Source organism: Gekko japonicus, unplaced genomic scaffold (assembly GCF_001447785.1).
Source record: "Gekko japonicus isolate JY-2015 unplaced genomic scaffold, Gekko_japonicus_V1.1 scaffold65, whole genome shotgun sequence".
In the NCBI taxonomy this organism is placed as follows: domain Eukaryota; kingdom Metazoa; phylum Chordata; class Lepidosauria; order Squamata; family Gekkonidae; genus Gekko; species Gekko japonicus.
Genome location: NW_015165832.1, coordinates 1,407,278 through 1,434,221, shown reverse-complemented (window position 1 = coordinate 1,434,221; position 26,944 = coordinate 1,407,278). Strand labels below are relative to the sequence as shown.

Here is a 26,944-nt window from a genome sequence, read left to right as displayed (position 1 = left end):
GCAGAAAAATTGGGACCCCAGTCTGTTATAAGTCTCCTGAAAGGAATGTTAAGCACACTGGTGGCAATGCAGTTCAGTGTGATGCCAGAGATTCAAACTTCATTTTTGCCATCAAAATTTCCATCGGATCATGTTCAGTTCTTTTCGCATTTGAAATGTGGGCTACTAAATGTGAATTTCTAATTCCTGTGTTTTCTGTTCTACAATTAGGATGAATACCCAAAGCTAAAGCTACTGGGAGCTGCCCTTTGAATACCAATAAGAAGTTCAGTAGAAACTGTAATCCTCACTCATGTTGAGTGACAAAATGAGTTGGCAGCATAGCTCCATCCCCTTTACATGAGAGACAGCACCACTACACACTCTGAGCGGGGCTACAGTGGAGGCACCATGGTACAACCTCCGCATCAGATGCTTCCAGCAAATCTGTCAAGATTATGATGATATTCCTTATCTTTCCCTGTTGCCAGTTTTTGTAAAGGTCCTTCAGATTTGCACATAGAAGCTTCAAAACCATTCTTAAATAATTGCCTATAGATTTGAAGATTACAGCAGGTGGGTGTAAGAAAGTCTGTCAGCAACAATGTTGCTGAATATCTTAAACATGAAGGGCATCTTCATGGCTCCAGGATAACTGTGTTCCCAAAATTCACAGTGCTGCATGAATCACAGGCATTAATTATTATCACACGGAAAACTAACTGTGGTTTGTCTGCTGTTTATGGCTGCAAAGAGTGAATTTTGATACAGTAGAGTGAGCACCCTATTATATTTACTTATATTCTATAAAGCTGTCATTGGCTGATGCTGATTACAAGGCTATAACTATGGTCAGTTTCTTTCTATTTGTGAGCACCAGACTATGTATATGCTTTATTCAGAATGTTATTTTTTTTAACAAAATATGCAAAAGCAACTTGTTTTACTTTGGGAGCTAGTGACACTGTGTGTCTGAAGCAACGGTTTTTATCAAATCACCATTCACATAATATTAACTAGCACTATTCCTGTAGGATGCAAGCAATGTGTTTTACCGAACTGATAATTGCATATAGATTTGATAATATCTGGAGAAAGCATACTACAGCTATTGTTATCATTAGCTGTCTAGTTAATCTTGTTTTAATTAGTGATGCTGCCTAATTTTTCTTTCAGCACAACTGATGTACATTTGGAAGGTTCTACCCAGGTGGATGGGTGAGCCATCTGTAGGCACTAAGGTCAGAAAAGGAAGAGGCACTAGAGATCATACTGCAAATTTAAGTTGATTACTGGAGCATACGAGAGAATTTCAGAAGGTTATACATTTTTCTTTCACAGATTACAGGAAAGCTTTCAACTGTGTAGATCATGAAGCACTATGGTTGGTTTTAAAAGAAATGGGTGTGCTACAACATTTGATTGTTTTGATGCCAGATGCAACCTATACTCTGGACAAGAGGCTACGGTTAGGACAAAATATGGAGAAACAGAATGGTTTCCAATTGGTAAAGGTGTCTTCAATCTACATGCAGAACATATCATAAGGAAAACTGGATTAGAATTAGATGAAGGTAGAGTGGAAATTGGTGGAAGGAACATAAACAATTTGAGATATGCAGATGACACCACATTACTGGCAGAAAACAGTGAAGACTTGAAATGATTCCTGATGAAAGTTAAAGCAGAAAGTGCCAAACCAGGACTACAGCTGAACATCAAGAAGGGAAAAGTAATAACTATTGGGGAGTTACACAACTTTAAGGCTGACAACGAAGAAACTGAAATAATTAAAGGTTTTCTATTTCTTGGCTCCATTATCACCCAAAAGAGAGACTGCAGCCAAGAAATTAGAAGGCGACTGAGACTGGGAAAGGCAGCCATGAAGGAGTGAGAAAAGATCCTTAAGTATAAGGATGTGTCGCTGGTGACCAATATCAAGATAATTTATACTCATTCCCTATTACTATGTATGGATGTTAAAGCTGGACAATGAAGAAAGCTGACATGAAGAAGGTAAATTCATTTGAAATGTGGTGTTAGAGGAGAGTTTATAGATCAAATCATGACTGAACTCTCCCTAGAAGCTAAAATGACTATGGTCACATTATGAGAAGACACTGGAAAAGACAATGATGTTACGAAAAGTTGAAGGCAGCAGGAAAAGAAGACTCAACATGAGATGGACTGACTCAATCAAGAAAGCCAGGGCCCTCCGTCGGCAAGACCTGAGCAAGGCTGTTAACAATAGGATGTTTGGGAGGTCATTCATTCATAGGGTCACCATAAATTGGAAGCAACTTGATAGCACTTAACATACACACAAGGTCAATGAGATTTTTTCCCCTAAGGTCAAGGGAGTCTCCTAAATGTTTAAGCATTCACTGATTTTCAGCAATAACACTTGCCCTGTTGACCTAGTTTTCTAGGAGGCAGAACAAACGTCTGCCCTCTCATCCTGTTGTACTGCCAGAATTTTTTCCCTAAGGTCAAGGGAGTCTCCTAAATGTGTACACTGAATTTCAGCTATAACACTTGCCCTGTTGACCTAGTTTTGTAGGAGGCAGAACAAACTTCTGCCCTCTCATCCTGTTGTACTGCCAGTAACAACCTGCTCATTTTGTTCTACAGCACTCAGAGCAAGCCAGCTACTACCTCTGTAGCCCTTGTTCTGTTTCTAAGGTCCAGTTGTCAGTGAGACAGTAAACCTGTGTCTGGATACTACCACTTCTAACTTTGCTACTACCTGTATAGCCCTTGTTCTGTTTCTAAGGCCCAGTTGTCAGTGTGTCTGGATACTACCACTTCTAACTTTAAGTGGTAATTACATGACTAGAGATGCCAGCCTCTAGGACGGACCTGGAGATCCTCTGGAATTACAGCTCATCACTGTGGTCCCTGTCTTCTCCAGGCCCCACCCCCAAATCTCCGGGAGTTTTCCAACCTGACGCTGGCTACCCCACCCCCAGTGATGGCCAGGGGGGACCTAGCAACTCTAGATCATGCATTCCTAAACAGGGTTTTACATTTCTAATTCCGCTGAAGTCAATGGGTTTAGAAGATATAACTCCATTTAGGATTACACTATATGTATTTCTCCAACATAAAAATAATTCCCTTCATGGTATTTTGCAGAAATGACCAAAATTATGGATTTTGTTCAGAAGAAACAGGGTAGCTTTTTGAAATGTTATTTCTGAAATGCTGTCAAACATTTCTAGTTTTTATTAAAGAACTATGGGCCAGTTCTATGTTACAGAAAGTTTTTGGTACAAAAGGAGGGATTTAATAAAATATTGTTTTCTAACCAATACTTTCCAGTGATCTTTGTGTTCATGTCTTGTAATAGTCAACAGGACTTTGGGGTTGTTTTTTGGGTGTGTGTGTGTGTAATAATTCAGTCCGTCAGCTCCCTCCAGTATAGCAAGTGAGAGGTATTGGGACGTACATATAGCACAAATCAATCAGCTGCTTATACTGAATGGGTGCTGGGAAGTATAGTGTTATAGTGTGGGTCCTGATTATTTTGTTAGAACATCTTGGCCTCCCATTTATAGAACTACCTTCCCCAGGAACCTTAGCAAGATGTCTACAACTGTTAGGCCTGTTTAAGTCTATAGAGTACACAGACGTTCATCTTGACTGACTATCCTTTATCAACCTACAGAGGACAGAGACTAGCCTGGCCAGCACTGCAGCACCCAAGTGAGCTGCTGCAGAGCACCTTCAGATTTGCAGCGCTACCTGACCACACTGTATGCTGCCACATGAAGTGTTTTTTCGCCAGTCTAGGAATGCTAAGCTTTTAGCATTCAGGAGATCAGCAATACCAACTCACCTCATTTTATTTTAATTTGTCAGTTTAAATGTTTGTGGGAAAACGCTTTTTGTCCTCATAAGCCAAGTGATAGTGGTAAAAAATTAAACAGTTTTAAAAAATTGAATACAGTGATGAATAAACAATGGAAGAACACAGAATGCTGGAGGCCAGAGGTCTTGGTTTTTGTCTTCTTTTGCTTCAAATCCAAGGTCCTTCCATAAGCCTTCTCCAGAGCAGCCATGTTTTCAAGGTTTCAAATAACTCCCCCTTCTCCATGTCTTTCCTCAGGACTGCAGTCTAAGATTGACATGTTTGAATGCTTTCTGCATAGAAGAAAAAGCTCCAAGTGCATATAGCAATGTTTGCCTATGTTGTGTTGTGTTACGTATTGTATGGACTGTAACGTATAAAAGAACCAAAAAAAATTAAAAAACAAAGAAAAAGAAAAAAAGTACATAACCACATAAAATGTGACTTGGCATGTTTTAAAAAGGAAAAAAAAGTACATGACCACATAAAATGTGACTTGGCATGTTTTCAATTTGCCTTTTACAACAGATATGTCATTTTCATTGTATCTGGTATGGTCCTTACAGGTACTATAAACTTAAAGATGTCTATAGCTGCCCTGAGCATGATTACATTTAGGAATTCAGCTGTTCCCTTTTCATGCAAGATTCCAAGAAAATGGACAGGAGATTAAACAAGTGAGATACTCGGAGTACCAAGTGGCTCTTGGAGAAGATCTTAGTATTTGGAGTTCATTTATGATTTGTTCATAGAATACCATTTCTTCTTGACTGTGGAATGACTGGTAAACTCCAAGTAAGAAACAATGAACTGCTATGTTAAAGAAATGCTCAGTCCCACAATGTTATTTGGAACATTCGGTATTTATTTCAAAACTGTGGAAGCTTTGATACACTTAAGAGATCACAGTGTGAAGTATCTCAATTTATGCATGTTTTCTAACACTTCTCATCTGAAGTCTTTTAATAGCCCTAGTACACAAGATTTAATGACTAGTCCCTCCACCATTCTTCTTGATTTATTTATCAGATTTCTTTATTTACAGTGCAATCCAATGCAGAGTTTTACTTTCTAAGGTCATTGACATCAATGGGATTAGAAGAGGATAACACTTTTTAGGATTACACTTGTTAGTCTACAGTAATGCTGGCTGCTTGTAAACACACTATATGACACTGCATTTTCTTGCAGTGTAGAACAGAAAGTACATAACACCAGTAATTTTAAATCACTATTTCGAATGCATGTTGCATTTAGCACAATGCTGCTGTCATATTCTGCATTCAGGCTCCCTTCTACCAGTCCAACAGCCTGTTCTTTTTAAGGACTAGGCTCTGAAAAAGAGAGGGGCGATCCACCTCCACTACCTGCAATGAAGACTGGTCTGCCCTCAGTGGCCTCTCTCTGATTTCCAAATGCCAGCCTAAAGTGGGGGTGGGTCCATGCACAGTTTACTAGCTCTCCTGGGAGGGTGAACTTTCCCCTGAAAACTTGAGAGCTGATTGGTTGGTAGATAAAGCCTTGAGCTTTTCCTACATTTACCCCATAATTGCAGTCCTGATCCCTATCACTTTGCTGGGCAATATAAGCGTTGCTGGTCCTTGGCTGAGTGGCCAATGGGGTTTCTGCTGAGACCCTAGTAGGGATCAACTCTGGCCCAATAGAAGGGGGAGGAACCTCCAACTCTTGACACTGTCTCAGCAGTCAGTCATGCCAGGTCTTAAGTAGGCTATTGGGAATTTTTAAAAAAATTATTCCTGTTACTACATCAACAATGCCTATGTAAAATTAGAAAAAGTGACAAAACAAATATTTAATTTAAAATGTCTGGGAACCCCATTCATAATGGCTGAATACTTCTGACATCTTTGCAGTAGTCTGGAGAGAAGTCATTTCTCTAAAGCAAGCAAAAGATACTCCACCAAACCCTAAAGCATCATAAATTCAAGACTGCATATCACACATGCAATTCACAAGAAAGCGTGTTTAAGTCAAACTTTTTATCATCTTGCTACCATATTATCAGTCTTGCTATCAGCATCTACCATAATTACCACAAACCATTTCAACAGTTACATACATACATAATTTTCTCCAAAGGACAGTCAACAGGACTTTGCAGTTGGCTGGGGAGCAATGAGGGAGGGAAAACTTTGAAAACCAATAAAAAGTATGGCTTTTATCATAGAGATCTGGGAAATTCCTAGAGCTTTATGCAATGCTGTAGCATAACTTCCAGGTCTGAGGCCAGAAATGATATATCATGCATCACCAGTCCCCCCCCCATTTTGCTCCCATTGCTCCATCAAGCAGCAACAAGGGCACAGAAACGAAGGGCAGGAAATTGTACACTATAGAGGGCAACCTGGCAGCCCTATTGTGTTACGTTGGCTAGACTGTGCACACTTCATTGCTCCATCAAGCAGCAGCAAGGGCACAGAAACCAAGGGCAGGAAATTGCACACTATAGAGGGCAACCTGGAAGCCTTTTGTGTTACGTTGGCTAGACTGTGCACACTGCATTTAACTTCATTCATACAAAAAAAGCCCAACCTTTTCCAAGTGTTTAACCAGGCCTGTTACTTTCACACCAAGCAGAAAAACAAAGGCAGCTCTATAATCAAATAACAATTAAAACTTTGTTGAGAGTTTACAGTGCTATCCATGGAAGGATTGAGAGTTTACAGTCCTATCCTGGATGGATTGCAATAAAATGTAAAAACATCAGTTTTTGATCTGAAAAAACTGAATGTAATGGATTTACTAGTCAATAATTATCCCTTCTAAAGTATCAACTTACCTGGTTTGGTTTCATTTGGTTTACATGCAGGAAACCATCCAACATGTCCTCGGGTGCTGCCTTCCCAGAATCCACCTTCACCAATGCTCAAAACTAAGCATAAAGTAGGAAAACATTATTAGGTGTTTATTTTTCCTCCATTACACAAGCTAAAAAGGTAATTTTACCAGTAATATAAGGCCACAATCAAGTCAATAGCATATATATAGCCACTGACTTCAGTTGACTATCAGAATAAAGGGTAGAGGAAACATATTTTATTTAGTTATGTTATTTATATTTCAACTTTCTCACTGAGACTCAAGATGGATTACACAATGGAAATCAATACAACCAATAGGATGATAAAACTAATCAGCAATGTGACAGAACTAGGAAATACAGAACTTTGAAAAAGTGCTGACATCTGAACAATCCATAAGTATTAAACATCACATGATAAACAATGCAGAACATCATATTATATCAGTAGAAATACAGTACATTTTCCTGGACCACTGTGTTATGATGTAGCCCCAATTCCTTTACAAAAGTGCCTTCCTAAACATTTCTGGTTTACATAATTTTCAAATTCCAAGAGTATGAGATCCTTCCTGACCTCCTCAGGTAAGCCATTCTCACAGTGTGGGGGTCACTACAGGGAAGCCATGTGTAGTAAACAATGTTTCACATAGTCCAAGCTGTGACATTCTGCAACAACTGGAGTCTCCAAGCTGATTTTGAGCAGAGACCTATGTAGAGTGCTTCACAGTAGTCTTGTCTCGTCTCAATGTTACTGTTACATTTTTTAAAAATATCCAGAGCAGGAAACCAGCCAGCAAAGCAGTGGGGCCTCTGGATGACATAGGAATAAAGGGATTGCTAAAGGAAGATGCGGAGATGGCAGATAAGCTCAATGAATTTTTTGTTTCTGTGTTCCCATGCCACAGCCACTGTTTTCAGGAAGGGAGTCTGAAAAACTGAGCCAAACTGAGGTGACCAGAGATGAAGTTCTAGAGCCAGAGGTGTGGAACTCATTTGTTACGAGGGCCAGATCTGACATAAATGTCACTTTTTGGGGCTGGGCCATTTCTGCCATAAAATGAAATGCCAGGTACTAGAGATATAAACTTTATGAAGGACCCAGGCAAACCCAATTAACAATATTAATTTTTACTTAAAATACAAACAAAAGCAATTGACTCCTAGTAGTGAAAGCAATTGATTTACTAAGGAACCCAGAAAAGCCCCAATAAATGTATTTAATCATATGTAAGACTAGGTTTCCCATCAAGGGATATATAGTCATCCACCTTGCAATTAAATAAGGTAGTTTTTCAGCACACATCCCCATATGGCTAGCCTCAGCAGCTGAGCATGGCTACAATCCTTCTCTCACTCTTTATTTCCTCTCTTCCGTTGTCCTACCTCTGAGGATCTCAAGGAGGCACACCAGTCTCTTTTCTCCCCTGGCCCAACCTCCCCACCAATAATGACATTGTGAGATTGGCTAGGCTGAGTGACCAGCCACAACTGACCCAGAAGACAGAGTCCTAGCTCAGGAGTGGGGGAGGGTCTGAACCTGGCTCCCTCAGATACCCCCAGTTCACATCCCACAGAGTGGTAGGCCTGACGGAGAGACAGTTTTCTAAACCTCCAGGAGACACTCCCCAGTCCCCTTTTCCCTCACAAGCTGACAACAGGTGGGGGGGAGAGAAAGGAGGTCACTGTATCCAACCTGCCCTGACACTCATTCTGCCTCCTGGCTCTGTGGCTGCTCAGACGTGTGGTGGTGACAGCAGTGTCCCTTTTCCCCCTCCTCCATTCCCCCCCCCAAGGCCAGGACTTCTTTCCTTCAGGGTGGCACACACAAGACAGCCCTGTTTCTTTCCAATCCATGTGCCAGCCCTCCTTTCTCCTCCTCTCTCCCCTGCTGGCCCTGTCCCTTCATTGGCAAACCGCTGCTTTGCACCCCCACTCACATAAACCCCCCTCCTGGTCACTGCTTGAAAAAACACGAAGCCAGTTGGTGTGGCAGTGCTGGCCTCTCGGCTTCATGCCCCCCATGTAGTAGCTTCACCAATCTTCGCTGAGCTCTGGTCAGAGGAGGAAGGATGAGAAAAGCACCACACCATGCCTCCTCTTTTTCTGCCTTCGCTGCCATTTCCCCCTACTATTTTACCTCAGCCTCTTAGCCATACCCTCTAGCCATTTTCTTTTGATTTCTTGACAGCTTTGATCACACACACCTCACCACATTGGCCTGCTCACACAAACCCTGAGAAGCCTCCTGCCTTCCCTCCCTCACACCAGTTGCTTACGGATCGGATAAAAGCCCTGGGCAGGGTGGTTCTGGCCTGTGGGCTCTATGTTTGACACCATGGGCCTCCTCACACAAACCCTGAGAAGCCTCCTGCCTTCCCTCCCTCACACCAGTTGCTTACGGATCGGATAAAAGCCCTGGGCAGGGTGGTTCTGGCCTGTGGGCTCTATGTTTGACACCCTGTTCTAGACATATTAGGAAATTAAAAACTGTTAAGACTCCAGGTGCTGACAGCATACACCCGAGATTTCGTAAGGAACTCAAATGTGAGATAGTTGATCTACTAACCCATATATATAACCTATCAGTAAATGAAGCTTGCTGTCCCAGAAGTCTGGAGAGTAGCAAATATTACACTGATTTTTAAAAAGGGATGCAGTGGGGAACCAGGAAATTACAGACCATTCAGCCTAATGTCTGTCCCAGGCAAATTATTAGAAACTGTAGTCAAAGATAGAATTATTAGGCACATAGAGGAACAAAGCCTGCTGAAGGAAAATCAACATGGCTTCTGCAAAGAGAAGTCCTGCCTCACCAATTTTTTGAAGTTCTTTGAGAAAGTGAACAAGCATGTAGACAATGGTGACCCAGTAGACATTATATACTTGGATTTTCAAAAGGCACTTGACAGGGTACCTCACTAAAGACTCCTGAGTAAACTTGGCAGTCATAGGATAAGAGGATGGGTTCTCTTATGGATTAAAAACTGGTTAAATGACAGGAAGCAAAGAGTAGAAATCAATGGACAGTTTTCACAATAGAAGGAAGTGAGGAGTGGGGTCCCACAAGGATTGGTATTGGGGCCAATACTATTTAATTTACCCATAAATTATCTGCAACTAAAGGTGAGTAGTGTAGTGGCCCTGTTTGCAGATGACACTAAATAATTCAGGATGGTGAAAACCAAGGCTGACTGTGAATAGCTCCAAGAGGATCGCCACAAACTGGGTGAGTGGGCGACAGTGTGGCAAATGAAGTACCAATCCTTGTAGGACACCACTGCTTAATTCCCTCCATTGTGAGAACTAGGGATGGGCACAAATCAGGAAAATGTGGTTTGGTTTGTGGTTCATGGCTAAACCATGAGCCAAACCACGAACCGAACTGAACCGAACCGAACCAGGAGCTTTGTTCGCAATCCAGATTGGTTTTTGATTCGTGGCCCTGCAAACCCCATTTACAGGGACAGCAATCCCTTTAAACGAGGTTTGCAGAAAGCCCCAAAACAGCTGAGCAGCAGAGAGCAACTTGTTCCCCACTGTTCAGCTGTTTCATGCTGTCTTGTACAGTCCCTTTAAACTTTAAACGACTGAACAAGATGTCAGCTTCCCCACCACTCAGCTGTTTTTGTGGCTTTCATGGGGAATAGAAAGCAGGGGGTTTAAAGGGACTTCTGACATGAACTGCTTTAAAAGTTTGTGGAAATTCATGATGGTAGACCTATCACAAACTTCTGTTTGCAAACCATGAACAGGGCAAAATTTTCTTCGCAGTTTGGTTCATGCCCATCCCTAGTGAGAATTGTCCATTTATTCCTACTCTTTGGTACCAGTCATTTAGCCAATTTTTAATCCATAAGAGAACCCATTGTTTTATCCCATGACTGCTAAGTTTACTCTGGAACTTCTGGAGAACAGCCAGTTCCGTTCCAAAGTGTGTGTTATATGAATTGAGACTTAAGAGTGCTGACCACATAGCTAGAAAAACTTGGTCATGGCCTTTACTACTTACAGTTTTAATACTACTAAAAAAAAGTACTTAATGCCATTCCTTGGAATCTAGGTCAGATAGTGTGAATGTAATGGCCTTGGTTTATAATGGAAAGTTACATAACTCACTATACGTTTATACAGTTGGAGTATTCTTTTACACACTCTTCTGATTATCACAGCAGAAGAAAATGACTATATGAGAGAGCAGGATTTTTAAAAAAGAGCAATGGCTCAGGTGTACTTACGTGTTAAGTTTTAAGTTGATCCTATGACTTAGCAAGTACTGTAACTGAGAACTGAATAATACTGTTTAAAACATTTTCATTGCTAAGGAATCTTGAAAAATATTAATGTGGGTAATCTAAAACGTTCTTGTAAAACAAAGGGGACAAACTAGTCCCCGCAATTTCTTTTCTCCCTCCTCCTACATATGCTGCTCTGCACATGGGATTGACCCTGACTGTTCCTGGAGAGGTGTCCTCATGTGACACGTTTGTGCATTCAGAGCATTTGGCTAACCAGAACTGTGAACTGACTCAGTATATAGCATCTCCTTATACATTTATGTATGGTTATTAATTGTGCCCTTCATAGAATTTCTAATGCTATACAAGTACAATTCTTTACAGTACTTCCCAAAACATGCTTCAGAAAGCCTACTGAAGATGCTGCACTGGTGTAAATAAGGTGAGATGCTAGACCTCTCCCCATGTAGAACCAATGATATCACTTTAAAAAGCAAAAACAAAAAACCCCATCAACTTTATTTTCATTAGGTAGCTGTGGTGTTCTTTATATCATGAGTGGCAGACAAATGATGTCAGTGTGCATGACTAATAGAGACTAAAAAGATATTATTAGCTGATGACACAATATTCTACTAATATAATAACTGAAATCTATTTTTGAACCTTTGCCTGAACTTGATCTACTTACAGCTTGTAGTATTCTCTGGGGTCAAGTGTGTAGGATTAAGCTTAACTGTCCAGTTAGCACACTGGAGACTAGGGCAGCTTCAGCAACAGCCTTCTTTATTGCTTCACACAAACTTGGAACTACAACCTACATGCACAGACCGGAAATGAAGTGAGGCCCTTCCCATACAGTTCTTGATGGTGGAAACAGAAACTAGTTTGTGAGGGCTCACTTAAAAGCATACACATACACATATATACACCACATCCCCCTTCTTCAAGCTAATACTGTCTTCTGATTAATTAACTGTCAAATTATTAAAACCACTTCCAAACTGGGAGTCAAAGGTCACTAGTCCTTGATTCACCATTCAGATTAGTCTTTACTACTATCCCATAACATAGTCCTTGAATTTTGTGGATAACCTAACCTCAGGACCGCTCTGTGTTTGCCTAATTAGTCCAGTTGTTTCTCCTACTGCAGGGGAAGCATCTCTTGAAATCTGGAATGCACCCCTAGTGGTACTCTGGACCTCAGGACAGAGTTGTGGCTGGTAAGTTACTCCTCAACAACCTTCCCATTAGTAACTGGGCTGCAGCAACATCCAGCCCAGTTATGGCAGCAAGATGAAGATCTGTGCCATCTTATAGCACTTTCCAGGTCATGTACTTGATGGTTTGAACAGTGCACTCTGCCTGCAGATTTGACTGGAGGCATCCTGGGCTCAAATGCGTCATGGCAATACCTTCATCACCGAAATGGCGAATGGCACATGGTCACAGATGATCTCTTTTGGTATGCAATGGTGTGGAAATGTTACCTTTGGCTTTGCTGTTACAGTCATGGCCATCTTGTCTGCCAGGTGAAGAACTACTGGGAACTTGGAAAAGTAATCTTCATCTACCAGGTAGTTGTGTCCTTGCAGTTTAATTATGTCAGCAGCTACCTTCAGCCATGGCAGTTCTGAGTGAACCATTATTTTTCTGAGATCACCAGGCTGTTGACTCATGTATTTGGCTTGGTCATCCTTGTGATGAACCCTTTTACCTCAAGATCTTCCAGGACTAATTTGAGGGAGGCAAGGGCAGCATATGGATCTTTCTGCAGTCATGCACCACTGGTGGTACTGCAGGATCTACATAAATATGATGCACATCTGGAAAGCACCCAAGAACACAGTGATGCACATCTGGAAAGCACCCAAGAACTTAAAAAGGCATCAGTTTTATATTTGAAAAGGTCCTCCATTGTGGTTGGGGAATGCAGTGATAGATCATGGATGTGCCTGATCAAGTCCAGGCCCATGCAGGCCCAATAATCGTGGCTCCCCTTTGTCTGTAACACAGCACGTAAGACTGCACGTGGCAGAGCCACTCTTGTACTGAGCCATGATGGCACCTCTTGGTTTGATTCTTGCACCCCCAAAGCAACTAGGGTCACATCTGTCCTTGTTATGTGTACTTTGTGTTACAGGTATTCTGTAATGTCCTGGGGGAACTGTGTTGACCTCAGCTCCAGCATTTAACTTGAAACAAATTGGTAAACCAGCAACAGTAACAGTGCTATACCAAGCATCATCGGGGCTCCCCATATGCATAGCTTGCTGGTGTGCAGTCATTGCTCCTATTAATAGGGTGTTCGTATCTCTAGCAAGATGAGAGGGCAAGTGTTGTGCATTGCACATTTTTGCAAAATGATTTCTCCCTGCACATTTACATTAAAATCTTGACCAAATATCTTTAAAGATGTTCTCGTTTCTTCCTTGAAGTGATATAGTTAGGTTGTCCATTTCTGCTATCTCCAGTACTTTATAAATTAAGTCTTCTTTTGACAGTGTGTCTTATTTCTGGTATGTGCTTTTGTGAGTCACTGCTCACTTCTTCAGACTTTTTTCCATTTATTCTTTGGATCCTCCTGGACTGAATCCTCCAGGACCAAAATGAGACCCAGTTCAGTGTAGTAGTTAAGAACATGGACTCTAATATGAGAGAACCAGATTTGATTCCCCATTCCTCCACATGCAGCTGCTGGAGTGACCTTGGGTCAGTCATAAGTTCTCTCAGAGCTATTGTCTCAAGGACAGTTCTCAAGGGAGCTCTCTCAGCCCCTCCTACCTCACAGGGTGTCTGTTATGGAGAGGGGAAAAGAAAGGGATTATAAACTGTTCTGAGACTACTTTGGGTAGTGAAGGGCGGGGTATAAATCCAATCTCTTCTTCTTCTTGGTTTCCTGTCTCATTACCAATGCTGATATTTCCACGCCTCTGTGTATCACACCAATGTTGAAATCTCCACCACTCTGCATATCACACATAATCCAATCCTATTACCAGTTTGCATCTGAAATCATCTTCATAAAGTTTATATCTCCAGTACCTTGTGTTACATTTTATGGTACACATGGCCCGGCCCGACAAAGTGACATTTATGTCAAATCCGGCCCTCCCTACAAATGGGTTCGACATCTCTGTTTTAGAGGGTATCCGGGTTGTTCCTTCCTTTGCTGAACTGCTAGAATTCTGGGTTCCACAGTCATTGCAGGTGCTTGAGCTCTGGTAATGGCCTTTGCTCTGCAAATATCAACTGCCTAAGCCAGAATTAAATTGGGGCTTTTCGTAGGTTTGCCAATCTCCAGGCAGGACCTGGAGATCTCCCAGAATTACAACTGATCTCCAGATGACAGAGATTAGTTCAGCTGAAGAAAATAGCTGCTTTGGAGGGTGGACTCTATGGCATTATACCCTGCTGAGGTCCCTCTCCTCCCCAAACCCTGCCCTCCTCAGGTTCTGCCCCCAAACCTCCAGAAATTTCCCAGTCTGGAGTTCACAACCCTAGTTTTCCAGGAGCTGTTCCTTCACCTTGCTATTTGAAATGCTGAAGACAATTTTGTCTCTTAACATAAAGTCTGTGGAGCCCCCAAATACACAGTGCTGAGGATTCTCCCTGAACATAGTAATAAAGAGCCTATGCCTGCTGCCTTATCATACAGAAGTTGCAAGAACTGAAACTATTCAAAAAAAGTTTTTTTCCTGGGTTCACAATAGTTTTTGAATGCAGTAAATGCTTCTGCTAGCACCTTGTTTGCAGAGTCTGCATAGATATCAGGCAGATTGTTATGTATTTCCAATGCCTTGTCTCCTATGCAGTGCTAATTTACAGCAATTTTATAACTATCTGACTCATCTTCAGCTTTTGTAACTAATAGCTACTGTTTTAATTTCTGCTCCCATTTTCTCCAGTTTCTCCTCAATTCCCAGTGAAGCTTAGCTTACTGGAGGTCTTTAACTGTTCCATTCTTTGTGTTCAATGCAGGTGTCCCAACCAGAACGCCATTCTGCAAAGTCCAACTTCTGGCAACACGTAGGAGTCTGGTAAAGGTTTCTAGGTCTGGGTTGGAAAGTACCTGGAGAATTTGGGGGTGGATCCAGGAGAGGGCGGGGTTTGGGGAAGGGAGAGGCCTCAGCATGCTCCAATGCCACAGAGTCCACCCTTAAAAGCAGCCCTTTTCTCCAGGGGAGCTGAGAGATCAGTTGTAAAAGTGGGAGATCAGGTGTAAAAGTGGGAGATCCCCAGGCCCCACCTGGAGGCTCGCAACCTTAGGGGTCTGGGGTCTGATGTGTAAGCTTTAGCTTCAGCTTCAGCAACAGGCTTGGAACTACTACCAAGAAACTGGAACTACTGCCTACAACTAGGGTTGCCACCTCCATGTTGAGAAATCCCTGGAGATTTGGGGGTGGAACCTGGGAAGGACAAGGACCTCAGTGGGGTACAATGCCATAGAGTCCATCCTCCAAAGCAGCCATTTTCTCCAGGGGAACTGATCTCTGAAGTCTGGAGATGAGCTATAATTCCCAGAGGTCCCCAGGCCCCACCTGGAGGTTGGCAACCCTAACTCACACACACAGAACTTGAACAAAATGAGACTTCTCCCATACAGGCCTTGATATGGGAAACAGAAACTGTGCTTGCTTCAGCACAGCAGCAGTTATACTAAAACTGGAACAAATAAGAGAAGATTTCTGCACGAAATATACTTCAAACTGATTATTGTGATACCTAAAGGTCACACTATATGAAGTTCTAGTGCATATTTTCATGGTAAAGTTGGATTGAAGAGGAGCTTCAACCCTTTATCCCACTGTTTTCCCAATCTCAGTTACCACCCTGCTGTCAGCCAGGCCAGCTCTGTATTGCCATGGCTGCCTTGGGAGTGTGGGTGGGGGTGACTATGGAATTTTTACTTTTGTTTCTGCTGAAGGTCTCTTGTTTTACTTATCTCTCTCCCTGTAAGCCATATAACCTTGAGTGCCTGGTGTCTCCTTTCTCTTGGGAAAGCTGGCCAGTTAGCTTGGGGGGCTCCTGCCTGTAGTCTGATTGGCCCTGAGCCATGTTGTTCCCCCTTGAATGTTGTATATCTGTTAGCTTCGCGCGCTTTCTCTTCAGTTCTAACACAAAACCAGTTAAGGTACCTGAATGCAATATAGATCTCAATAAACTGTACTTCTTCTGAATGACTGTTGTTGGGAACTGATTAACTCAGGAGTCTGACACCTGCAGGTATTATTTACCCTATAGGTAGGAATGGTGTTCTACAGGGCAAAGAGCAGCTCCACAGTACTGACTGGTATCAGAAAAACAGTGAGGAAGAGAAAGTTTGCAGCCCCAGCACCAAGGGGAGGGTTGAGGCAGGTGCTGAAGGCAAAGTGGTCCTCTATATCCAATTAAATTTTTGTTGTTCAGTCGCACAGTCAAGTCCGACTCTTCAGGACCCCATGGACCAGATCACGCCAGGCCCTCCTGTCTTCCGCCGTCCTCTGAAGTTTGCTCAATTTCATGTTCGTTGCATCTATGACACTGTCTAACCAATTAAATTAAATACCAATTAATTAATTAAAAATCCAATTAAATACCAACTCGGTTTATAGCTTCAGTTGAAATAACATACACATGCACAGTTTTCAGAAAAGTGAAATAGGCCACAGCTTTATTGGTTACAGCTGTAGTATGCTTTGGCACAGCATCGGGTACTGGATCCTGTTCATCAACTGACTGGCCTGCCAGTCAGTGATCTGCTGGAAACCTTGTGGTGACAGGTCTCTGGATCTCACAAGGGCAGATGCCCCAAGGTGATCTCCCCTGCCACCTGAGCATGAGGGTAATCCCCGGCAGTGCCCCTGGTCTGGGTGCACCACTTGACCCTCACACCACAATCCCTTACGGGGATCCCCACACTCAGGAAAATGGGCACACAGGCCGGCTTTCCTGATAATGGATACGGGCCCATGCTGATACTGCTAGGTTATGAAAAGAAAGAAATTAAATGAAACAAAACTGCAAGCAACCCCCTTCAAACTATACCTAACTGAAAGACCGGGAGGGTGAGCCAAGTCTGATGCTGAAAAGATGGCAAGCAGGGGCAGTAGGGCATCCTAAGTAGCTGCCAGGGCAGCCCCCCAGACACCCAAGATCCACTGATAGCAGGGCATCCTAAGTAGTGGCCCCCCAGACACCCAAGATCCACTGATAGGGCTGGCATCAGGTTGGGTGAGCCCCAGCTCCCCGAGTTTGCTGCCAGCCCACCCCCTCCACCTGGCAAGGACCGCCACAGTCACCCTCACTCTCCCCCTTCCCCACAGTGTTGCAAACCAGACCCTGGGTGAGTCTGGGCCCTGGCTTGTGGGTGCTGAAGGCAAAGGGTTCCTCTATATCCAACTAGATGCTAACACTGTTTATAGCTTCAGCTGAAATAACATACACGCACACAGTTTTCAGGAAAGTAGAATAAAATTGGCAAAGACTGCCATGGCTGCTGTTGTTCTCCTCACTCCCCACAGTGCCACAAACAGGGCTCTGGGTGTGTCTGGACCCTGGCTTAGTGTGTACACACACACACATACATGCATGCACTCCAGCCCTGGTCTAAGTAAGAAGTCCACATGGCTGGCATTTAAAGGGAATGATCAGATTTGGGGCACTTAGGATAGGACTCTGCTCTGCTACTGGAAGTTCAATCTATCTAATGTCAAAGACTATGAATTTCAAGAAGCAGAAGCTCAAGGGTGAAGAGAATGGGTAATATCACACTGCTAAAAAGTGTATCACATTAGAGAATTGCAGATTTACACTACTGAAGCTGAGTTAAGCTTGTGTGTACCTTCAGAGATCCCCTTACCTTAAAACTGCTTATCCAAGGACCCTTGATTTTTTTTCTTGCTTTCCATTCTTGGAAAACACCAGGGAACCTTAGAGAAGCTAAGGGGGCACTTGCCACAATCCCTAAATCACAGGAGTATTCAGCAATGGTACTTGCAGATAACCAAGGGGACATGAAGTTAAATAGCATTTCATAATCATCCTCAGTATGATATGTGATTGTTTAGTTAAGCTCTGGCAAACTTCATACTGATGGGTGAGAAAATCACAATGAAATCTTCCTTTTGCGAGTGCTTTAGGAGGCTGATCAACAGACTTCACTGAATGGAGGTCTCAGAAAATTAGATGAGAATTCTGGATGTGTGTGTGCAATTTGGGCTTATTTGATAATCCCTAAAAGCAGTGAGACAAAAACCTGAAGCCCACTGTGTTTTTAAAATATTACTTACTATAATATGATTAAAGAAATATTAGCACTCATTTTTACAGTGACTGCAGGGTTAATTTTCACATGCCTGTATTTTAAAATATCTTGCTTAGTCAAGAGTACTATCCCCCCCCCCCATAATTTATCTGAAGGTTTTCAGTCTGGTTTGCTAGTTTTAGTTGAAAGAACAGAACTCATGCCTAACTCATTTGTATTATCAGATTTAAAGGCTGATAAACAGTCCTTAATAGATAAATCCTGGAGAAATCTGCCACTAAATGTTTTGAGTAGGCAAACTCCTGTTAGAACTGTTTAGTCCAGATTCTCTAATTGGATGCAGGAGTAAAACATCATGTTACCATGAGACAGTCACATTCTCTTATCCTTATCTACCTTGTAAAATGTATTTTAAAAGACAAGATACCCCAAACAAAAGCAACAGCAGATAAACAGCACATGATCCCATGCAATCAGATGAAGGTTCACAACGGGGGGGGGGGGGGTATGATTTTAAAAGGTGACTCTAACAGTGCCAGCCTGAGGGGAGTTGCACCCTTCAAAGTCATTTGACTTTAATGAACTTGGGTGCAAGTCTGCTTAGGATGGCACTGGAAATCATCTCTCATTGGGCAGACGAAAGCAGTAGCTTCCTCAAAGAGGGGAACAGTTAAGTGTGTACCGTGCACTATAGTGATCACATCCTCAAGGTCTGAGTAAGTCCTTAAACACTTTCAAAAGGAATGTGAAGTACAGGTGCCTTTGAAGGCAGGCACTAGGCACTCTATCTTCCAGCATTCCTAACCAAACAACCATCTTTGCTCTAAGGGAAGAGCCAGAAAACAAGCAGCTGACTGAAGGATGTCTGTAAATAGGTTCCAATGAAAGCTGCAGATAGCTCTCCTCTGAACCATGGGGATTTCTAGACCAACCAAGTGGTGAGAAAACATTAAAGGGAGAGGGAAGCTAAGGCTGATGTTTGTAGAATAAGGATAATGACACCCACTTAGGCGGAGGAGTTTGTATTCATTCACATATCCTTTACGAGTTCACATTTACAGTATCCAGCTATGATGGGCACAGCTATACTGTGCATCCTTTCTCTTTCCAAAGACAAACATCCTCCCCTGAAGTATTCACACAAAGGCTTTATCTGGATACACTCAGGATGTAAAAGCAGGAGAACCGTATCAGTAGCAGCAGCTGGAGTGAACAGCACTTGCTGACCTATGCACTCTTCCTCCAACATAGCAACCACTTGCAGCGTTAATAGCAGTCTTAACGGATGCAGCTATTTCTGTCTCCATGGCAGTTGTGAATACAGGAAGTCCCCAGACATACTAATACATTATGACACACTCATTTGCCAGGATGCACAATGGGATATGCCTCTAAGTGAGGGGGGCCTGTGCTTCACTGTCTATCCCAGTGACATACCAATGGTAGGCTTCAGTACAGCACTCCCTGTGACAACATGAGCCCATGTCTGCATATATTACTTATGTTTTTGTTCTGGTTTGCTGAACCAGCGTGAGGTGCAGATGGCTAAAAACTGTGACAATTAGGAAAAGATGCAATTTCCTATATTGTCTATTGGGAATTGGGGTAACTTTCTACACAGAGCTACACACTTCAGTAATGATGTATGCTACTCTCTCTCAGCTACTTTCCCCTCCTTGCAGAGAAACCCAATATGACATGTTAACAATGATAAATCCTTTCCCCATTTCCATGCTAGAAATTCATTGCTTCTGTTTTTCTAAATCTTCAAGAGATGTGGTCAAACCCATCTCCTAGCCTGATGTCACTATGACCCACAAGGCTTATTATTTGTTTACAACTCAGGAGTGTGGATCTTGTGTCACAATATTGCTAGCCATTGATCTCAGATTGAGGAACTTCATGTAACAGGTAGACCGTATTTGTTTCATCCAGATGAGCATTCTGCTACAAATGAGATAAGAACACAGTCCCTGCGTTTGTTTGTTTTTGGCCTCTGATTTTGTCTACAAAGCCTCTGATTTTGGCCTCTGATTTTGTCTACAAAGATAATTTCCATTCCTGCAGCTATATCATGCTGTGTAATATTCAAACTCACCATGCTACATGGGGATTCACCATTAAGGATGCATGATGCTGTCAAATTTTTGTTCTTTGTGGGTATGGAAATTCACCCCTGCTTCACCCCTCCCTTGATACTTTTTTTGGGGGGAGGGAACAAATTAGGAAGATTTCTTTACACAGTAATGTGGGTTTTTTGGTCCTTAAAAATTTACTGAGATTTTTTTGATCCTGTGATAATGTTCCCATTCTCTGAGGTACAAATGGGCAGTTTAGGTCTCCTGCTGTTTAGGTTTCTTTTTATGTTGCAAGCTAGAAAAATGAATGTTAATTTCTCCTTTGGAAATTAATAGGGTTTAAAACAAGAAATGTACACTGTAGAAAGACGGCTTAACAAAGCAGAATACTTAGGCTGCTTTCACACATGATGGACAACGCACTTTAGCAATTGTTTGCAACTGGATTTTCCAGTTTCACAAAGGAAAATCCAGTTGCAAATGGTTGCTGAAGTACATTATCTAACATGTGAAAGCAGTCTTGCACAGTAACTCAGCACAGGATTTCATTTTGTTTCACAAGATGCATTTCCTACAATGCAAGAGTACATAAATAAATGGCATTGGTCAACAAAGTATGTCATTTTAGAAATGAATGTGTTTCACAAGATGCATTTCCTACAGTGCAAGAGTACATAAATAAACGGCATTGGTCATTGCCACTAACGAGAGACTGCATAATTTCATTTCTAAAATGACATACTTTGTTGATTCAATAAAACATTAGGAAAAGTTTAAAAAATGCTTAGTGAAACTATTGTAAATGTTATAAAACAATCCTTGGCACATAATAGAATAGTTTACTAAAAATAGTATTACAGATCAGAAGGGTCTGAGCCTCTGACAGACGGCAAACAAAACTAGACAACACATGTTAATTGGCCATTAGCACTACCATTATCATCATCTCCAACATGTGAGAACTAAGAAGCACAACAAATTAAAACAAAATTTAAGGAACTGCTGACTGGTACAGATATTTTAAAAACACAAACAGCGGAATAACAAAAGGCCAACAAGCTTTTGGAAAAGAATGAATTAAAGTACTGACATCAAATATTAGTGCTGCATAATGGAAATGATGTCAGCTGCTTGTCCAGGCTTAGAATGTGTTTCATATAATACTCTACATAGGTCCCGGTCACACGAGTGGGATGATCCACTGCTGAAGGGAGGCAAATTAGAGCTGGAGCAAAAAGAACCACGGGAGCGTGATCCGACGTGCCCCCGCGTCTCCGTGCTCCGGCAGCCGATCACACGTTGTGCAGCAAACCGGCAGTGGCACGGTTGTGTGCATGCATGGGACGGGAAACAGCGCTGGCTGCGATGGGCTACCAATGCTTCCCCGACCAGATGCCTGGAGTTGCCGCGCATCATCCGGAAGGCAGTGCTCTGTTGCTAGTACCTTTTAAATGCATGTTTTCAGGCCGTAGGAACGGATTGGGGACGGGTGCGTGATGCTTCCCAGATGTTGTGGTGTGATCGCGCCCGCTTGATGCACCCCCAATCTGTCCCTCTTGCGGGGCAAATTCTCCCGTGTGACCGGGGCCATAGATAAACAAGGGACGATCACAGAAAGAGAGCAAAGTCTTCTCCCATCCATAGGTAACTAGCACATTGTGTGCTGTGCCCAAAGGGCAGCAATTGTGGCTGTGAACCCTAAACTCCAGATCAGCTGTCACTACATCCTTGGAAGGGGGCTAAGAAGCACCACATTACTAGTCACTGGGCTATGTACGATCCATTATACATGGCTGCTGTTTTCTGTGCCTGTGACCCTTCATGGCCCTAGGGAAGAGAGGCGATGTGGCAGTCATTTTACAGAAGTGACATTTTCACATACTGATTGGTGGTTTTCCTGGACAGTTACTACCGGGATTCACTATGGGAAGCACTGAGACTGGAACAACTGCTGCACAGCTACAGCACACTTGTCGCTGTTCTTTTCTTTTAGCATTGTAAGAATAGTGCTGCTATCCAGATTTCCTTGAGGGAACCGAACAAGCTGGCCAGAACATGAGATTCTGTTGCACGTTTTATTTATAGTTTCTTTAAAGTCTTCTGAAGTGAATCCTAGCAACCACAGATATTCAGTGACATATTGCTTGCAGACTTTTATGAGATTCAGGAACTCCTAAGTTTGGCTAGAATATATTATTTTTGTGAAGAAACAGTATCAAAAACCTGATTCTAATGAAGGAACATCCTAACCTGGATAACCCAGGCTAGCCTGATCTCGTCAGATCTCAGGAACTAAACAAGGTCAGCCCTGGCTAGTATTTGGATGGGAGACCTCCAAGGAATACCAGTCATGATGTGGAGGCAGGCAATGGCAAACCAATGTCTGTTGCCTTGAAAACCCCACAGGGTTGCCATAAGTCAGCTGTGACTTGATAGCACTTTCCACTAATGAAGGAACAGTCTGTTAGAGAGACTACAAGCTGGAGATCCACAAGGGCTCACAAAAGAGGGGAAATCCAGTTCCCACCCCACTTCTGAAATTGGCCCACACTTCTCCTAGCTTGCTCCCTGTTCAGGTTGCCAGCTCTGGGTTGGAAAATGGAGCTTAGTTTGGGGTAGAACTGGAGCAGGCAGGGTTTAGGGAGGAAAGAGAGAGCAGTAGGGTATAATGACATACAGGTCACCCTCCAAAGCTGTCATTTTCTCTACGGGAACTGATTTAACATAAGGACATAAGAAGAGCTCTGCTGGATCAGAACAGTGGTCCATTTAGTCCAGCATCCTGTCTCACACAGTGGCCAACCAGGTCACCTGGAGGGTGAACAACAGGGCACAGAGGTAAAATCCTTCTCCTAATGTTGCCTCCTGGCACTGGGATTCATAGGTTGACTGCCTCTGTAGTCTGGAAATTGTTGGAATTTTGGGTGAATCCCAAGCCCCACCTGGAGGCTGGCTACTCCCTGTCATCTTCCAGATTTTCTTCCCATCCTCTGCTCTGCCTCTACTTCCTCTTCCCCTGCATATACTCTTTCATTTCTCCCCTCCCAGCATACAGCCTCTCAATTATTTTCCACCCACCTTCTTGCTCTTTCCTTCCCCTAGTCACTGCATATGCACAGATGTGTCTTTCTTACAGCCTCCTCCCAGCATTTTAATTTTCTTATATTTTTCTGCAAAGCATAGACCCCAGACTTATCCGGGGTCCTGTTTGCAGACCTGGGAGGGGGGGGGAGGCAGAAGGTGTGGGTGGCAGCATCGCAGTGGGTGGCTGGCTGGGAGGGACTGCTGTGGCTGTGCAGACTCCCTTCCTCTCCTCGCGAACTAGCCAATCAGGTGGGGCCTGAGGTGGCTGGGGAGGTGTGGGCAGGGATATAAATACTCCATGGCTTCTGCTTCTTCAAACTGCAGGACCAATCTTTCCAGTGACAGCACCAGTCAAGCCTTCAGGTATGGCCCATGCCACTGGGCTTCTTTACTGCTGTCAGATGCAGTGCTGCTGGGCCACCTTGCCACCTCTGGGTGTGGTTGGCCATCTCATGTGGGCCACATGAATCAGCTGTTCAGCAGCTGCCAAGTCACCTCCACATGGCCTGTGCTACTGGGCTGCGTCGCCGCTGCTGGGTTTGCTGCCTTTGCATGGCCATGTGGATCACCTGTTTGGTGGTGGCGGGGAAAGCTCGCTCCTTCATCCTGCTTGCACCCACAATTCTCACTGGGTGGCCAGGCCTTACTGGGCAACCGGGTTTTTTCACAGTGTCCAGTGGCTGTGGCCCTTGCAGTGGCCTGGGGGGTTGGATTCAGCGGTGTGCAACATGTGTGGGGCAGGAAGGTGTGGTATGTATGTGCTCTTCCAGTGCCACCAGCCTCCTTGGTGTGACCCCTTCTCTTGCCTGGTGGGGCTTTGCCTTGAGCCCCACCTCATCTTTCCAGCTTGATTGAATTAATAATGGATGAATGGAGGGGTCATGGCATGGGGGCACAGGGCTGGTTCACAGGGGGGTTTGGAGCACTGCCACGCATGCCACCCACCATTCCTACTGGTAAGTGATTAGGCCAGTCAGCAGCCTTTTGTGGGAAGGCACTTGCAATCACTGCCAGCGTGCCCATGTGCACATCACAGCGTCAGCCTCATCCCCCCTCCCTTTTAGCATTTTCCTTCTTGGGCACAGCCTTCCTTTGTCGATCAACCTCATAGGGCACAAATCTCACTGGTCTGTCCCTTTCATCAGTTCTGTTTACAGGTTGAGATGCCTCCTAAGAGAGTTTCCAGGTCTGCTAAGCAAGCCCAGAGGCCAGCAGCCATAACCCCCCCACACACACACACACAGGGCCAGTGGGTGAAAGGGCATCCAGAGATTCCAGGGTGCCTGCAAAGCAAAAGGTGGCAAAACCAGCAGCAGGCCTGGCATGAAGCCAGTTGGGCAAGGCCAGCCAGAAGGCTAATGCCACACTGCAGGGCTTGTCTCAAGCAATGGAGTGCCTCTCTGAGAGGGAAGAATAGCTTGGGGCCCTTCAGCAGCCCCCTACCCCCCAGGTGTGGCCACCAGGAATACCCAGTCTGCTGGGGGGCATCCTGGAGTCGAACCTGCCTCCCAGAGGTGGAGGTGGGCAGCTCCCCATCCATGGAGTCGAGTGGTGCATGCAGCAGTGACAGGGCCTCCAATGACAGATTGGAGCTGGCCAGGAAGAAACAGGGCAGAAGGCAACTGAAGTTGAGGAAGGTGCATCACCGCTGTGACACTGTCAGGTGAGTCGTCCTCCAGCGAGGAAGCTGGGGGTCCCTCAGGAGACTATTGGTGGGCTGCCGCCCATGTCTCAGCCCTACCTGCTTGGGCTCTCAAATGGAGAGCAGCCTCCAACGAGACTGGGGTGGACCCTGAGGCAGTTTGGGCCTCTGGGCAGGCCTTAGTGGCTTCATCTATTTTGTCAACTTTTACTGATTATGAGGACTCCCCAGCCATCTGCAGCCTGCAGAATCAGGGAGAAAATCTGGACAGGTTTTACATCAACATTTCCCCCCTGCTAAAACTTGAGGCCGAGGAGGGCAGGGGTGCATGTTCCTCCAGAAAGGATAAGAAGAGGGACAACATGGAGGAAGGCGAGTGCACCTTTAAAAACTGGCTGGCCAGCTGTGCTGTACTTATGGGGGTGGTGCAGTCTTCCTAACCCAGACTGCATTTGGCATCTCACCAACCATTTGGGGAATGCTTGCAGGCTCATACCCTGGAAGGGGATACAGCTGTAATGGACTATGATGAGGCATTCCACAAGAGAGTGCCACATTGCAAGAAGGCCAGGTGGGACCTCATCAGTGATAAATTGTGGTTGCTAGTGGGTCCCTGCATAAAAGGTCCCACCAATCCTGAAAAAAGGGGCTGTTAGGTTATCAGACATGACCCCTCCCACAGGGTCTGCTGGAAGTTTAACCACTCCAGTATGGGCCTTGGCATGCTCCATAGTCTACCCTTTACCCCCTCCTCTCTTGTTACCCCATCAGGCATGCTGCGACATACCTTTGTCAGCCCCCACCTTCCCATTGAATCAGGCAGTTTAAAATCAGCTAGGGACATGCTGGAGGTGGTAGCTGCCAAAACTGCAAAAGAGTGCACCGTGGGTCGGTTAGTGGGCCCCTTTCACCCCCATCATCCCTAATCTTCATATCTCCCTTCTGGGACTGGTGCCCATTTAGGCACTGGGTGAATTCCGTCTGATTCACCACCTGTCGTTCATACTGCAAGGGTTCCTCAGTTAATGAGGCCATTGTCCCTTTTACTCAGTTAAAATATGCTTCAGTCAAGCTGTCCACCTAGTTAGGTCCCATGATCCGGGCACCGTTATGGCCAAATGCAACATCCAGTCACCCTTCCAGTTTGTACCCGTGCACCCCCAGGACTTTTGCCTAATGTGTTTTAAGTTCATGGGCTCCTGATACATTGACAAGGTGATGCCCATGGGTTGCTTTGTGGCCTGTACTGCATTTGAAACTTTCTGCACCTTGTTGGAATGGACCACAAAGGAAAGGCTGGGGAGCCCCCATGTGACTCAGTACCTCAGAGATTTCTTGTTTGTCACCCAAGCAGAGATCGATGCTGAGCCAGGCACCTGGCGATATTTCAGTCCTTCGCTGATGAGCTGGTGATCCCTTTGGCCCACAAAAAGACTGAACCCCTCCCCCTCTAAGCTGGTTTACCTGGAGATTCAATTGGACTTAATGGGACCTCCCAGCCTCCGTTGGAACAAGCTGTGTGGCCTTAAGGCCTTCCTTTCCCAGATCATGTCATGCACAAAGTGCATACTGAAGACGTTACAGTGCCTTACTGGGTACTTGAATTTTGCCTGCAGGGTGGTTTCCCCGGGGCGGATCGTATGTGCATGCCTAGCCAGATCCACTGCTGGGGCCTCCTCCCCAAAACATCAGGGTGACCAAGGCCTTGAAGGAGGACTTGGGGACTTAACTTTCCTTCCTGGACAGCTATAATAGCATTTCTTTTGGCAGGAACCCCTAACCTCAGGTTCTGCCCTCCAAGTTCACTCTAGCGCAGCAGCCAGCTTGGGTTTAAGAGTTTATTTCAACAGTCACTGGTGTGCATGGTCGTGGCCCTCTGACTAGTTAGGATCTGACATTGCCATGACCTTGCTTTCTTAGAGATGTTCCCCATCTTGGTCACAGTGATACTATGGTGGGAGCAGTTTAGTAACAGGTGGATGGTGCAGTTCTTGTGTGACAACCAG

General features: G+C 44.2%; 1 protein-coding gene across 1 annotated transcript in view; it reads right to left on the bottom strand.

The window, feature by feature from the left end:
* Positions 1 to 26,944, bottom strand: part of SHANK2 (SH3 and multiple ankyrin repeat domains 2) — a 512,140-nt gene that overhangs the window by 340,256 nt on the left and 144,940 nt on the right. Inside the window, exon 10 of the mRNA XM_015410855.1 lies at positions 6,630 to 6,722. Within this exon, the coding sequence (XP_015266341.1) occupies positions 6,630 to 6,722 (93 nt within the window). The remainder of the gene's footprint in view (positions 1 to 6,629; positions 6,723 to 26,944) is intronic.